At 33.2% G+C, this 15000-nt stretch overlaps 1 protein-coding gene across 1 annotated transcript in view; it reads left to right on the top strand.

Annotated features, from left to right (window-relative positions):
- Positions 1-15000, top strand: part of MICAL2 (microtubule associated monooxygenase, calponin and LIM domain containing 2) — a 529879-nt gene that overhangs the window by 264835 nt on the left and 250044 nt on the right. The window contains exons 22-28 of the mRNA XM_053689298.1: positions 1534-1638; positions 1918-2004; positions 2644-2830; positions 5390-5472; positions 7519-7618; positions 10816-10847; positions 13803-13839. Coding sequence (XP_053545273.1) covers positions 1534-1638; positions 1918-2004; positions 2644-2830; positions 5390-5472; positions 7519-7618; positions 10816-10847; positions 13803-13839 — 631 coding nt within the window. The remainder of the gene's footprint in view (positions 1-1533; positions 1639-1917; positions 2005-2643; positions 2831-5389; positions 5473-7518; positions 7619-10815; positions 10848-13802; positions 13840-15000) is intronic.

Below are 15000 nucleotides of genomic sequence, written 5' to 3'. Positions count from 1 at the left end.
GTTTGCATTTACTTTTAACTTGTAATACAAGCACTACATCCGACGCGCGCAAACAGCCGTGATAAACCCTTTATCACTCATGCGTTATCTGGCCCTAAGTCTGTATATCGAATTCATGAGTTAGTCTAAAAAAAAAAAAGCCTGCACTTGATTTAAATGGTAATGATGTGGTACTTAGAAAAATGTATTTACAAACAAGTTAAAGGGACATTACACTGCTGCGTACAACTACAGTAACAAGGTTACTACTCACTATTACATGTTTTTCCTCCTGCAGCTGTCTTCAAAGTCATTGTCTTATTTTCACCCCTTACAAGTATCAGTTAGTGAAGCTCTGCATCTTCACACTGGGCGCCGCCATCTTATATTTGCTTATACATTATTTGTTATGTAACTTTTAAACTGTGAGGGGGGGGGGGAGTAAAAATTAAATGCTTCTGCTGTCTATTATGTGAGCTAAACTGAAGTGAATGGTACAGCTGGTAACACAAGTCTGTGAAAGTGCACTGCTCCTATCACATGATGAAACAATACGTGAGCTACAAGATGGCGGAGCCCAGTATAAAATGCAGAGCTTTACCAACTGGATTCTGTAATAAGTTAAAATAAGAGAATGGCTTTAAAGAGAGCTGCAGATACAGTTGGGAAAACCATAGCTTTGTGAATAGTAACCATCCTACTGTAGTTGTACCCAGCTGTTTAATGTCCCTTTTAAATGACTTCACAAATTGCAATATTATATATTTTGATCTTCTCATAATAACTCTTCCAATATAAATGAGTTTCTAAATTTATTTTAATGAGTAGTGAGAATTTTAAAATATATTGCAATGTTTGGTATTCTGGGTATCCAGCCACAATATTGTGGGAGCAAAATCAATGTCCACTGTCTTGTGGGCTGAAATCTTGTGTCTGCAACAATGTTATGATTAGCAATCTTGATATAAGATACAACTGGTGTTAGAGAGGGGGGAAGTATGACTGCCTTCCCTTACATGCAAGAGGATAACTGGAGTTTGTCCACATGTTGCACTTCTTCCACAGGCACTATTGTTGCAGCCATATTGTCACTATGGTAATTTCACAGATGTGGTATTTTGGTGGTCAAAATAATATCATTGGCTCAACATTCCCAAAGAAAACTGATAATCCACAGTTCTGTAGAGATGCATTACTTATTGGTAACTGCCATACTTCTGGCTAGTTGTGTTACCCAAGGATAATGTCTGCATGATATAAGGACCCTTTTTTAAACACAATATGGAAGCTTCCTGAAGAATATGTCAGCCATCTTTCTTATTATTTTCCTTTTATTCAGCAGATATTACTATATATGCATGGAAACAAGGTACAAATGCCCCCCCACAAAATAGCTACAATATTACATAATAATATTTTGTTCATCACTGACACATGAACCAGGTACATTTTGTTTTGTACTGTGGCTTCCAGTCTGATTTATTTTTCACAACCACTAGCTCTAGATTTTATTTCTTTCCTTTACCTCCTGTGTTTCTCCTTTTTCTTGGGTAGATGACTGTAGGAAAAGTTTCCAGGGGCATAGGTGCTGTGGCTGAAGTTCTTGTTGATCTTTATATGAATGACCATAGGCCCAAACCCAAATCTGTGTCTTCAGAGGTGGGTAAGAACCAACCAAACAAATCTACAGTATAGGACTAACTACAGTACAGGTCTAACCTTAGCATTGTGTGTTTGCTTCTATAATTTCATTCTTTCTGGAGACAAACTAATTGGAATTAATATTATACACAGGTTGCATCTAATACCCTGGTAGAGCATTTGCATCATATATATTAATACAACCCTAACATAATTTAAATTTAAAATGCTGATACACTTTGCTACATTTCCCTAAATGTTTTTAATTTATGATTTATAAAAATTACTTTTTGTTAGATTCAGAATCCTTTGGATGGGACTTCAGCTTGTCTTTTTGTGGAATCTTCTTCTTCTTCTTCTTCCTATATCTGTCCTCTTCAGAAGGTATCTGTGACAGTTTTTCTTTCTAATCACATTCATTTGTTTTTTTGTAGAATACATAATCTACAAAATCTACCATAATCTACAGTCAGTTAAAGGCTAGACAAACCGCTCAAAATTACTTAAATTGATTTTGAAGCAGAGGGATGTAGGACTGAGACCCATAGAAAAACTTCTCTTGACCTTAAACCTGTTGATTTAAACACAAGAACCATCCTCTCTTTTTTGTGTGTGTGTGGTGGGGGGTGGCTGTGTTTAAGGTAAATGCGCCTGAGCGAAAACTCTTATGAAGGGGGAAGAGTTATTTTTCAGGTACCAATATTTCCACTTTAGAATAAACCGTAGCAATATTTCAGAACTCTTTGTTCTGTTGGTAAATTTGAATACAATATAATTGCTTAAAAGTATAGGGCTTCTGGCTTTCGAAGAAGTCTTCTACAAGAGTAGCTTCAAATGTACGTTCTGTTCTAATGGAGTTTATGAAATACCAGTGTGTTTATTTTGTACCTCGTTCTTATCAATAATCGCCTACATTGATATAGAAATAATGCATAACGTATTCACTGTTTTTTCAGTACATTATCTGTGCTAAACCTATATTAATATAAATAAAGTAAACTTATTATGTTTGGTTACTTGCAGGGATCTCTTAAAAAAGAATTTCCTCCAAATATCGGAGGCAGTGACATCTGCTATTTCTGCAAGCGACGAGTATATGTAGTGGAGCGTCTAAGCGCAGAAGGACACTTCTTTCATAGAGAGTGCTTCAAATGTTCCTTTTGTTCAACAAGTCTTCGTCTTGGGAATTATGTCTTTAATCTGGAAGAAGGTATGGTTATTTTTATCTAAGTTTTATATGTTAGACATGGTAGAACATTCTCCGGGTGCAGACGCAGCATAATAGATCTGCTATTACATGTTTTAAGGTCTTGGTCTGCTTTGTACTCCAAATCATTTTATTTGTGTAAGAACACATTAGGAATAAGTGTGTGTGGGTTTTGTTTTGTTTTTGGATCACAACTACTAATCTCTCTTAGGCCATATTGAATAATCAGATTGCATTCATCATTAATCGGCTGACTTCTATTTGCTATTGAAGAGGTGTACAAACTAATGTCGTTAATGGCTGTGGGCGACATGACATTTTACTTATATTTAAAGATAAAACCTAAAAAATAAGATTAGATTATAGTCCTATTTTTATCTAGACATTACAGGGAAATTGCACGGTTAATTACCCAATGAAAAGTGTGATTTTTTTATTAATAAATTACTGATGCCCGTTTTCTGCACAGTGGTGCTAAGGGCCACACAAAAACAACAACTTTGAAGGGCCAGATGTGGCCCTGGGGGCCTATGTTAATGCAGTTCTTGATTAGCTAAACCCCTCTACACTGAATTAGCTAATAGTTTGATTATTACTTAAATCAAGAGATTACTCTATGTACCCTGCTAAACATGGCATATTTTATTATATATTACTTATCATTAGTGTATGTAGCTTTCAGAAATAAAGAATTTGACACATTTTATTTCTTTATAACAATTATGAGATTAGCAGCTTTATTTAACAATAACAACTTTTTTGCCTCACAATATCCTTTGCTTATTGTTGAAAATGTGAAGCACATTTTTGGCTGACAGTTGCAATTTGGAAAAACACATTTGGGCAGCAATAACGAGCATTAACAGTAAAGGTCAAGTCCAACAAAAAAAAGTGTGGGAACTCACCAAGACTTCCACCCCCTCACAATTTAATATTGTTTTATACACACACCTTGTATTTTTATGTATATAATCTATACAATCTGGTTAATGAAAGCAAATTTAAAACCAACGAAGGGCTGAATGGTTGCCTTTGGGACTGAGGATATTTGGGTTTTTCCTACTACAAGATGTTTCACAAACACCTTTAATTGCAAGGACTATTTTCCTTTGTTTGTACACACGTATTGCCCTTGCATACCTTATCCCACCTATCTCTAGAAGAACTAAAAGGAATTCCAATCAGAAATAAAGCAGGAAGGGCATGACTCTTTCCTGCTTGATGAGCACATTTGTTCTTTGGTTTTTAAACCAACTTTAAAATAACTAAACTAGACACACGTGAACACCTGTTGTTTAATGTCAAGATCCAGGGTGTCTGTACTTATTTTTTAACTCACATGGTGCATAGCCAGCTTACCTTCAGTTACTCACCCCCATATCTTAATTATTTAATAGGACTTCCACGCAGCCTTGTGTGCAAACTCTTTTATTGCCTGATCTATAGCATTCCTAATTGTCCTCAGAGAGATAATTGTAACACCTAGGTTCCAACATGGTGGCTTGTTCAATATTTAAACTTCTAATATAGGGTTGATCACAGTGCTTTAAAACGTGTTCAATGATTTTCTACAGAAAAACACCATTAAAGTCTATGCAGATTTTTTGTAGATTAATTATTGGATACATTTTTTCTAAAGAATTGTGAGAACCCCATAATCATTAAAATACATCTACATATTATTTATTAAGGCTAATGTTTGCTTTAAATGCATCATTTTGTCTAGCATATATTTACTGTTTAATATCCCTTTAAATGCTGCAATATGTGAGTCAAACAGCTTTAATAAATGTACATTGCAATCCCTGCAGGTGAGCAGCCCCTGTGATTAGGGGTAGGAGACTCATGTAAAGTACAGTAAGCCACATCTGTTCACCTGAGATATATCTGGCAGTATATTTAATACTGCTGTGAGATTTTGTATCAGGTGTGGTTACCAGATTTAGTTTTAATCAAACTGATTATTTTAAATGCTGAGAATCACACCTGGTTATTAATCCTTAATAAATAATAAAGATCCTACAAAACATAATTTGCATCCAGAAAATCTAGGTGTATTTATGATTGATTGAATGAAATGTAAAGTTACTGCTACTCTTAGCAACAATAATTCTATAAGTCTTAATTATAAATTATGGATCTGGTATGCGGCTGTAAAAAAATGTCAAATGCATTCAGAAAAGAGGCGGCCTTCAAGGGTTTAGAAATTAGCATATGAACATACCTAGGTTTAGCTTTTAACTAAGAATACCAAGAGAACAAAGCACATTTAATGATATAAGTAAATTAGAAAGTTGTTTAAAATTACATGCCCTATCTGAATCATGAAAGTTGAATTTGGACTTTACTTATGTGTTTAAAGCCTTTGTGGGGTTTAATGAATAGTTCTCTATCCACAGTAATGCAAAAAATTACATTCGCTAATGAATCAGAGCATTTAATTTTTTGCATTAGAATGTCTTTTTAAAGGGACATAGGGCTTTATCATTCTGATTGTGAAGTTGAACATTTTATCTATTTATGTATTTGTTTATTATTTTTACTCTCATCTATTTTTTCTAGGTAAATTTTACTGCCAGCCACACTTCATGCATTCTTTCTCAAGTAATAAACAAAGAAAAAGACGAACAGAATCAAACATGCAGGTGAGACATAAAAAATAAACGTAATTGTATAATATTCAACATTTTCTGGCATTTTATATTAACCTTATATCTTTATGTATTTTTATTTATTTTAAAAAAAAAACTTTTGTAAAAGTTTACAAATATTAAATTTATCAGTATGATATGTAAGCCGTAATAAGCAAAATAAAATTCACAATGATTTAAAATATATCGGTACACAAAAGAGAATATCAGAATTGCCCATAGTTACTTTTGTTAAAGGCTCCTAGTGAATTTAGTGGTTTAGTTTTGTGAGACGATACCATGGAATTTTAATTTTTTGGTACTGGAGATATCTGCAATGCATTGCATCCATCTTCAGCAGCCAAAGGGTTAATCAAACTGTGATTTATTCATTGGCTGTTACAAAGAAGACGCTGAATACACCTCTAAAGGGATATTTAGCTGTAGCAAGCAATGAACACCCACAGCTGTGTTATCCTATACTACTATTTCACACACTAGCTTTGATGTCTTCTATCTAAATACAGATACATTAAGCAGTGCTTCTAGCTATACAGCTGTCCTTTTTACTCAAACTTAGTTATTGCTTGGCTGAAGTTACTGTTTTCAAAAGCTCCCTCCTACAGGTTCCTTGTATAAAATTTGCTACACACACTGCTGGCATATATTGCTCAAGACGTATGCATGTCCAACATCAGTGTGCTCTTTAAAAGGGGCTAAGCTTCAACAAAAGCATCTAAGGGGAATGAGGTCAATTTGATTTAAAAAGTATACTGAACAGTTTTGTTTTTAATTGCATACTCTGTTTGAATCAAGAAGGTTTAATTTTGACTGTGACCCTTTAATATTGAACCCCATTTTATCACAGCAACTTTAATATACTGATCAACATTATGAACTTCCATCTAGATAGAAGAACCTTAAATACTAAGGTTTAGATTAAATAAAACCTTTGAATAAAATATCTTAAGTGTTACCCTGCATACAATCCTTTGCTTTTCATAGCTAACATTGTTTTGATTTCCCACACAACTGTTGCTGTTTATAACAGTTTACATTCCTCCCTCCGGAATATGAAAACACTTAGCCAATACTTTCTTATATCCTAGTACTTTTAATTGTCAATTATTTATTTTCAGAAGTAAATTAACTATTTAATTCATATATTGTGTATTAATATAGATTATGATGTATGTAAGTTGTATAATTTTGTGTTTTTATGATGCATATTCTCATTAAAAGTACATAATCAAAGCCAAAAGCATTACTCATTTTCAGATAGGCACCTCTGGTTATTTGATTCTACTGAAAGGCATAATGTTTATCAGGGTGACATTAACTGAAGTTTATTAATTTAAGACAGTGTGTTAAACTGTATTAAAACATTGACATATTATATACAAAACCAGGTAGGAATAGGAATTTTGCGCACATTAATTATGGCCAATATGTTCATAGACCACTTTTCTTCTGTTTATACTAGTAGACAACCTTGGGGAACTTAAAATCCTAGTGAAGGCTCTTAGTTCAAACAGGGTTATCATAGCAGCAATTAACAAGTTATTATTTGTATTTCCACAATGAGAGAGGGGGGTTATGGTTACTTCATTTGGTTTCTTGTTTATGCAAAAATATGTGCCTCTGTGAGATTCATTGGTAAAGTTACATTGATGACATTTTTTTTTAAAATGTATTTACTATGTAGAAGTAAACCTCTACAGGGAATTATGAATACATGTCACTTGAAAAATTCACTTTTTAATATTTGTGTAATGTTTTAAAATGAAAAATAAACATAACTTATATAATCTAAGATAAATGTAATTAATATGTGACTAGCTACAAGCAAAGGTTTGGAAGGTGGGCTGATTTTATTGGATGTCTTTAAAAAAAAAAGTGTTAATAATTGTACACAAAAATACTAATATTAGGTAAGTACTTTAATGCAAGCATTATGTCCAATAAAGCAGTTAATTTCATCATATATATTTCTTTAATTTTTGGCTCAAGTGTTAACCTTTACATGTTTACTACAAGTTCCTTTTTTTTTTTATTCCACAGGAAGAAGATAAAACGTGGAAGAGTGAAGGTTCTAGACTGCCTGAGGTCACTATAGACAGTCCATACAGTGCTTCCAGTAGTTCAGAGGAAAGCTCACCAGGTATCATGACATCATTTTTTAGGAAATCTTTAAGCTGGCCTCTTATGGTGACCAGGGATCTGCTTGACATTCCAAGACGCCTGTCTAACTGGATGCATAGTTTTCTGCAAGGCGCCCATCATCATTTCAGGGACAATGAACAAAACTATGCCTACATGTATGAACTGCTAAGCGTGGGTGTGCCATTCATGTATGTGCTTCTAGAGATGCTCAATCTCATGTTTCAAGAAGCAGGGCCATCCCTTCAGTATATAGTTGATCAAGCTCAAAACACGTTCTGGTACAAAGGTATCTAGGCTACCAAAATTTAATGGGCCTTTTCCATAATTAGGCCCTGAAGGGATGAACATTACACTGTGTAATTAGCAAGCACCGCGATGCCCTGACCAATTATAGATTTTTTTTAATTGCAATTAATATTTTGATATTTTAGTGGTAATTTGAAGATACATTTCTGGATACTAATTGAAGGAAATTTTAAGATTTGCACTTATTTTTTACACAAGCCATGTTTTCAGTTTACAGTTTGCATACCTTGTACAAAGGGGCTAATGGTGATAGTTATTTCTTTGATACTTACTATTTGCTCCTGCTTTTTATTTTTTTCTTCACACAATTTAGTTGCTACAATCTAGTAGCCTATTATTATTTTTTAATATTTCACATTTCCTTTTCTTCACTTCCATATATTTCCTTCACTGTAGGGTACTTGTTGTAAAACAACAGATCCAAAATTCAGTCCAGGTTGTACAAATGGTAATTATTCTTTGGTTATCAAAATTTCTGTTCTATGTTAGGGAAATCTAATTTCTAAAAAAAAAAAAAAACTATATTGAAAGAGTAGTATAATCAACAATGGATCAAGTACATAACTCTCTAAATATATTATGTATTTTTCTACCAAATTTTGTAGTGCTATGTCTGCCATAAATTCACCAAAGCAAAAAGGAAGTATATGGAAGGCAGCATTTTATGCTATTGCCAATTTCCAGCACGCTTTCAAAGGGTCTCAGAAACCTATCTTGTCTGACAATATCATTTCAATAGATGATGGTGCCAAATATTAATAACATTTCCGTTGACTTGAATGCAAAGTGGGTTTTTGATGGATGCAGATGACTGTATAGAGTTTTCGAACCTTTACTGTATTACAGAAATATTTGCTTTTGCATTTAAATTAAGTTTGTTAAAATAGAATGTTATTTATTTAAAATAAGACTTTTGATAAGGATTAGTAGTGAACAATAGCAATAATTTGAGATATAAATAATCTCTTTTAAAATGTGTCCCTATATTTCACATTTAATTTAAATATAATTTCTCTTTACCCTGTAGATGTGCTATATGTTCTTAGTGGTCTCAACATTTCTTATTTAAAATAAGATTAAAAAGGTTTTAAATAACCTAATTATAATATTACTAATTGGAGACAAAATCCTAAAGGAAATGTATACACAACATTTCAAAGCCTTCAATTCCTACAATAATAAAAAAAAAAACAGTTATTAAAATTGTAGCAACATATGATGTTTTAAGACCTTGTACAAATTATTATTACAAATATATTCCTAATGTGAGAAATTACTGGTAATGATTGGATTTTCCTGTAATATTTTAGCTACTTTCTTGGTAGGGGTACCGAGAGCTTTCTTTAAATAAAGAATCCAAACATTAAAATAATATAAATTTTTAAATTCTTCTAACAGCAAAGATAGTTCATGCTGGATTGGATAATCTGAGTTTTAAGAAACAAAATATCAAGACACTAAATTATAGGCAATATTTTAAAACCATTTGTTGTTTGGACTAATAAAGTAATTTTCCACTTTTAAAAAGACACAGGGCATTCATTTATTTGCAATTGGTGAAAAGCAATTGTTAAAATAAATAAAACTCACCCACATACATATTTTAAAGATGTTTATATACCTAAAGTTTTTCATTCCAACTCTGCAAATTTTGCAGACTTTGTGCTTTTCAGGCATGTATTTGCCCTTAGACTAAGAATATTTAATATAAGTATTTGTTAATGTCAAATTACATTTCATTGTTTTATCAACATTTTTTTTTTCAAATTTAATTTCCAATTAAAAAAACTGCCATTTCTAAAGATTTATCCAAAAATGCATTTCAACTACTGAAAAAAGATGCATCCATAAAAAAGTCGCTACTTGCATTCTTGTATTATGACTACTTTAATATGTAATGAGTGGTATTAATGAACTAATTAAGTAACCTCTTGGCAGCCAAAGAAAACTGTATTGCATTCTGCAGCAATGCATTTCAGACTTTTTTTTAGCAGCAAAGGGGTTAAAATTGCTTCCCAAATGTTGTTGTAATATGTGAGCGAATATAGTGATATCCATAGCATGATTTCATGGTTGCTTTTTTGTTCTTGTTTTTTTAAAATGCACTGATTGTGCCAATATTATTATCCTTACACATTCACGTATATATGAAGTTATGTTATTTTTTTTTGTTAAATTTTATCAGTAGTATGATATTGAATTATTACATTTCTAGCAAGGTTTTTATTTGTGTTGAATTTGCATTTTTTTACTCTTAACTGTAATTTTAAAAATGATCAATCTTGCTATTTTGTTTACATTCTGTTATTTTGGGAGGGGGATTTGTTTTTCTATTTTACATTGGGTAAAATATTTGCCTGAATAATTTGTAAAGGAAAACAATAATTGCTAGATCAAATAATACATGATTTATGCTGTAACATGTGAGAGAAATATTTAATATTCCTTTCCTTGATTATAATTTTGTTTTTTTCAGAGTGATTCCACATTTTGACTACACTATTAGCATGTGGTGGTCAAATTGTGAGCCGGTATATACTGTAAAATTCAGTAAAAATGAACCTTATTACAATTTAATAAAAAAGTAATTATGGGGAACTTTTGGAGTCCCATATATACACATATATAATCTCATAATATATATTTAAAAAAAAAAATTTTTTACAATTTGGAAATTTGAATTATTCTAGCATTCCATGTGTTTGATCTGAAATCAAGTAATAAGGTTTTCATTTTTCCTGTATTAATGGAGTTTTTCTTTAAAGACAAATGATCTTTGATTTCTCATCTCTTCATTTCTTCCAATTTCATTTTCTTTCCTTTTTTGTCTGTGTCTGAACTAAGACTTCAATATCTTTTTTTTTTCTATCTTTTTTATGTTGCTTTTAGTTAATTTCAACATTCCAGTACTACACCCACTTGTTGGCTGAAGCATTGCTACTGTAAGGTGATTCTTTTGCTTGCCAATCTCTACATGTTGTAACTAAAGTTCTTTTAATATTTAAAGGGACATTCCAGATAAAATTGGAATTCACATGGATGCATTTCAAATTTGAATAGAAGAATTTTTGAAATATACATGTAATAGCACAAATGCTTCTATTAAAAGCTATAGCTGTTTCATAAGTGCTCAGAAAGCCTTGCTCATAAAGGACTAAGGTGCTTGTACCATCTGGTAATGACTGAATTTGTTAATTGCTGACATGATACAAGCCCCACTGGTGCTCTGAGCAGCTGCAGTATATAAAATGCTGGTGCACTGAGAATATCTAGCTATGCTTCACATGCACATGCAGAGAAAAATGCTAACACTAAAACAGTGATAACATTTACTAGAAGCATTTTTGCCAATACATTTATAATGCAAATATGTTTCTACTCAATGATGTAAGTCATCTATGTGCATTTAGAATTTGACCGCAATGTCTCTTTAACTGCTTCAAACAGGAATGAGTTCTGCATTGCATCTCTAACACTTGTCTGTTTTAATAATAATTTTGGAGCAATTTGTGTGTGTCTGGTCTATAACCCATATTATGTCTTTTTTTTTTTTTTTTTCTTTTTTTTTTATAAAATAGCAATAGGAAAATTATGTCCACTTTCAGTAACCCACTTCTAATAAGTGATATAATAATTTTATAAAGTAGAACAGGGTTGATGCAGCAATTCCCAAAAAATAAGTACTGTTACTCCACCAACATTTGTATCTATATACATTGTTTGGGGATGTTTATGGTTTATTACATATCCCTGTTATCTTGTTTGTGAGCTGTCATGGTCTCACAGAAAGATACATTGGGGCATATTTATCAAGCTCTGTATGGAGCTTGATGCCCCGTGTTTCTGGCGAGCCTGCAGGCTCGCCAGAAACAGCAGTTATGAAGCAGCGGTCACAAAGACCGCTGCTCCATAACCTGTCCGCCTGCTCATCGCCGGAAATCAACCCGATCGGGTTGATTGACACCCCCTGCTGGCGGCCCATTTGCCGCGAGTCTGCAGGGGGGGCGGCGTTGCACCAGCAGCTCTTGTATTCAGCGATGTCTGTCGGACCTGATCCGCTCTGTCGGATCAAGTCCGACAGACATTGATAACTAGAGGCCATTGTATTAAAATATAGTGGGAAATTTCCAAAAAGAAAAAAAATCCTTTTCTAAAACTATGCAGATTTCAGGCAACCAACAAACGTAAATGTGTGTGTTGTGTTGTATATCCATTATCTACATGACAACAACTGGTAATAGGAAAATACAGGAGCATGTAGTATATTGTGCGTGCATATCCATCACTGGGCTCTCTAGTAATGAAGGGGTTAATGTACATAGAAATAAGAAGATACTGTTTTCTGTAATAAATCTGCAAACACTGTCTAGCTTGGTTTTTGTTGTGCTGGAGCACATTGATTTTTGCTGTGCATGAAGTGGGAAAATATTTCTTCAAACATTCCCCTTTTTTTTAAAGGGTCACAAAAGTCATAATTAAACTTTTATGATTCCGAGAGAGCATGCGGTTTTAAACAACTTTCCATTTCACATCCATTAATAAATTTGAACAATCGTTCTATATGCACTTTCTCTGAGGCACCAGCTCCTTTACTGAGCATGTGCAAGATTCACAGAATATATGTATATGCATTTTGTGATTGGCTGATGGCTGTCACATGATGCCGTCTATTTAGTATGCATTTATTGATTATGCTATTCTGCTGGGTTTAGTGGTCCTTTCAAAGCTTGTGCTTAAAAACAAAACGTGTTCCTGATACAGGATCACTCATTTCCAAAAGCTTAGACAAAAAAAAAAAAAGTTCTGTAAAGTTTGGGTTGTACAAAACCCCTACTAATTATAATCACAGTATTGGGAGTGGCAGTAGATTATCGATGTCTTGCTATTTTTACACAAAAAAACATGATTGTGTTTTTAGTTTAGTCTCTGCCATGTTTTAAGGCACTGTTACATTTTGGAGGAAATTATTATTATTATATTTTTTAGAGGCTCAATATAGTAACCACTGCCATGTAGGTTATGTTAATAATTCAGGGTGTCACAAAAAAACATACTTTTTATTTACATTTAGGGGTCGATTTATCAAAGGCTTTCACTAGCGGGTTCTCACAAGAGAACCTGCAGTCTGTATTTAACAAGCTGCGGTTATCAGACCGCTGCTTCCCTAACGGTGGCGAATTTCAATCTACCCGGTCTCATCTGACCGTGGAAATTGACAGCCCCTCCCCCGCGCATGATTGGCTGTGTGTAGGCAGGGGGCAGCGTTGCACAAGAGCTCAAACTTGCGTTCTTATCCAATGCTGAATTTTAGAAGTGGAATTCAGCCAGCCAGAGGCGAGCTGCGAAGGACAGGGGCACGTATGTATTCCCCTCTCCGCCACAGCTTGATAAATTGACCCCTTAGTGCTTAAAGTACAGTAATTTAATTTAGATTTAAAGGGATACTAAACCCAAATGTGTTCTTTAATGATTCAGATAGAGCATGCAATTTTAAGCAACTTTTTAATTTACTCCTATTATCAATTCTTCTTCGTTCTCTTGCTATCTTAATTTGAAAAGCAGGAATGTAAAGCTTAGGAGCCGGCCCATTTTTGGTTCAGCACCCTGGATAGGGCTTGTTGATTGGTGGCTAAATGTAGCCACCAATTAGCAAGTGCTATCCAGGGTGCTGAACCAAAAATGGACTGCCTATTACGCTTAGATTCCTGCTTTTTAAAACAAAGATAGAAAAAGAACGTAGAAAAAATGAAAATAGGAGTAAATTAGACAGTGGCTTAAAATTGCATGCTCTATCTGCATCATGAAAGAAAAAAATTGGATTTAGTATCCCTTTAAAGATACAGCTATACAATTTTTGTATCATTATTATTTTTTAGCAAACAAAATTAAAGGTCTCCAAATGGAGGAAGCAACGTAAATAGATAGTGTTAGCAAACAATGGGCTTAGGGAGTCGGTATATCGATGTCATCGCTTAGAAACCAGTAGGATCAGGCACACCCAAACAAAGATCAAAAGATAATAGCCAACCTTAACTAGACACAGCTTCTTGGTGTGTAATCGGCTTGGATTAGTTCAAGGGGTGCTGAATAGGAATTAGTATTCATTATATAGTAATGCGCCCTCCAGCATTAATATCTCGTAATTTTCCACAATTATCATTTTCTACAATTATTGGTCATTTAACATCAGTCATTTAAATGACTATATTTAAAGGATTTTTGACAGTTTTAAAATTTAGATTGGACTTAAAAGCATATTAAATAGCATTCGTTTTCTGTCTAAAGGCTTTTAAATACATTTACGCAAAAGCATGTTTGTTTGCTTTTCACAAAAGGAGACTGCTAGTTCATGTGGGCCATATAGATAACATTGTGCTCACGCCCACTGGTTGTGGATGACACTGCACTAATTGGCTAAAATGCAAGTCAATATTTAATAAATAAAGAGCCATGTGATCAGGGGGCTGTCAAAAGAAGCTTACATACATGGTAATCACAGATTAAAAGTATATTTATATATCCATGTTGGCTGTGCAAAACTGGGGAATGGGTAATAAAAAGGATTATCTATCTTTTTAAACAATAACAATGTTGACTGTCCCTTTAAAAATATTAAATGTTAGCCTTGATTGATCCTAATATTATACAATTTTAATCTAAAAATGTGCATAAATGGTTATCACAAACATTAAGAAAATAATTGTTTTTATAGACTAAATTTTAGGGAAAAATAAATTATAAAAACAAAATTAGTTATTATAAATGTTAGGGGAAAAGATACATTAAAATGTTAGTGATTTAAAATAAGTGATTTAATAAGATATTAAAGGGATACTGAACCCACATTTTTTCTTTCATTATGCAACTAGGGCATGCAATTTTAAGCAACTTTCTAATTTACTCCTATTATCATTTTTTCTTCGTTCTTTTGGTATCTTTATTTGAAAAAGCAGGAATGTAAACATAGGAGCCAGCCCATTTTTGGTTTAGCACCATGTATAGCGCTTGCTGATTGGTGGCTACATTTAGCAACCAATCAGCAAGCCCTACCCAGTTGCTGAACCAAAGATGGGC

Source organism: Bombina bombina, chromosome 7 (assembly GCF_027579735.1).
Source record: "Bombina bombina isolate aBomBom1 chromosome 7, aBomBom1.pri, whole genome shotgun sequence".
In the NCBI taxonomy this organism is placed as follows: Eukaryota; Metazoa; Chordata; class Amphibia; order Anura; family Bombinatoridae; genus Bombina; species Bombina bombina.
The sequence above is the reverse complement of the archived record's forward strand: the minus strand, read 5'-3'. Positions and strand labels throughout refer to the sequence as shown.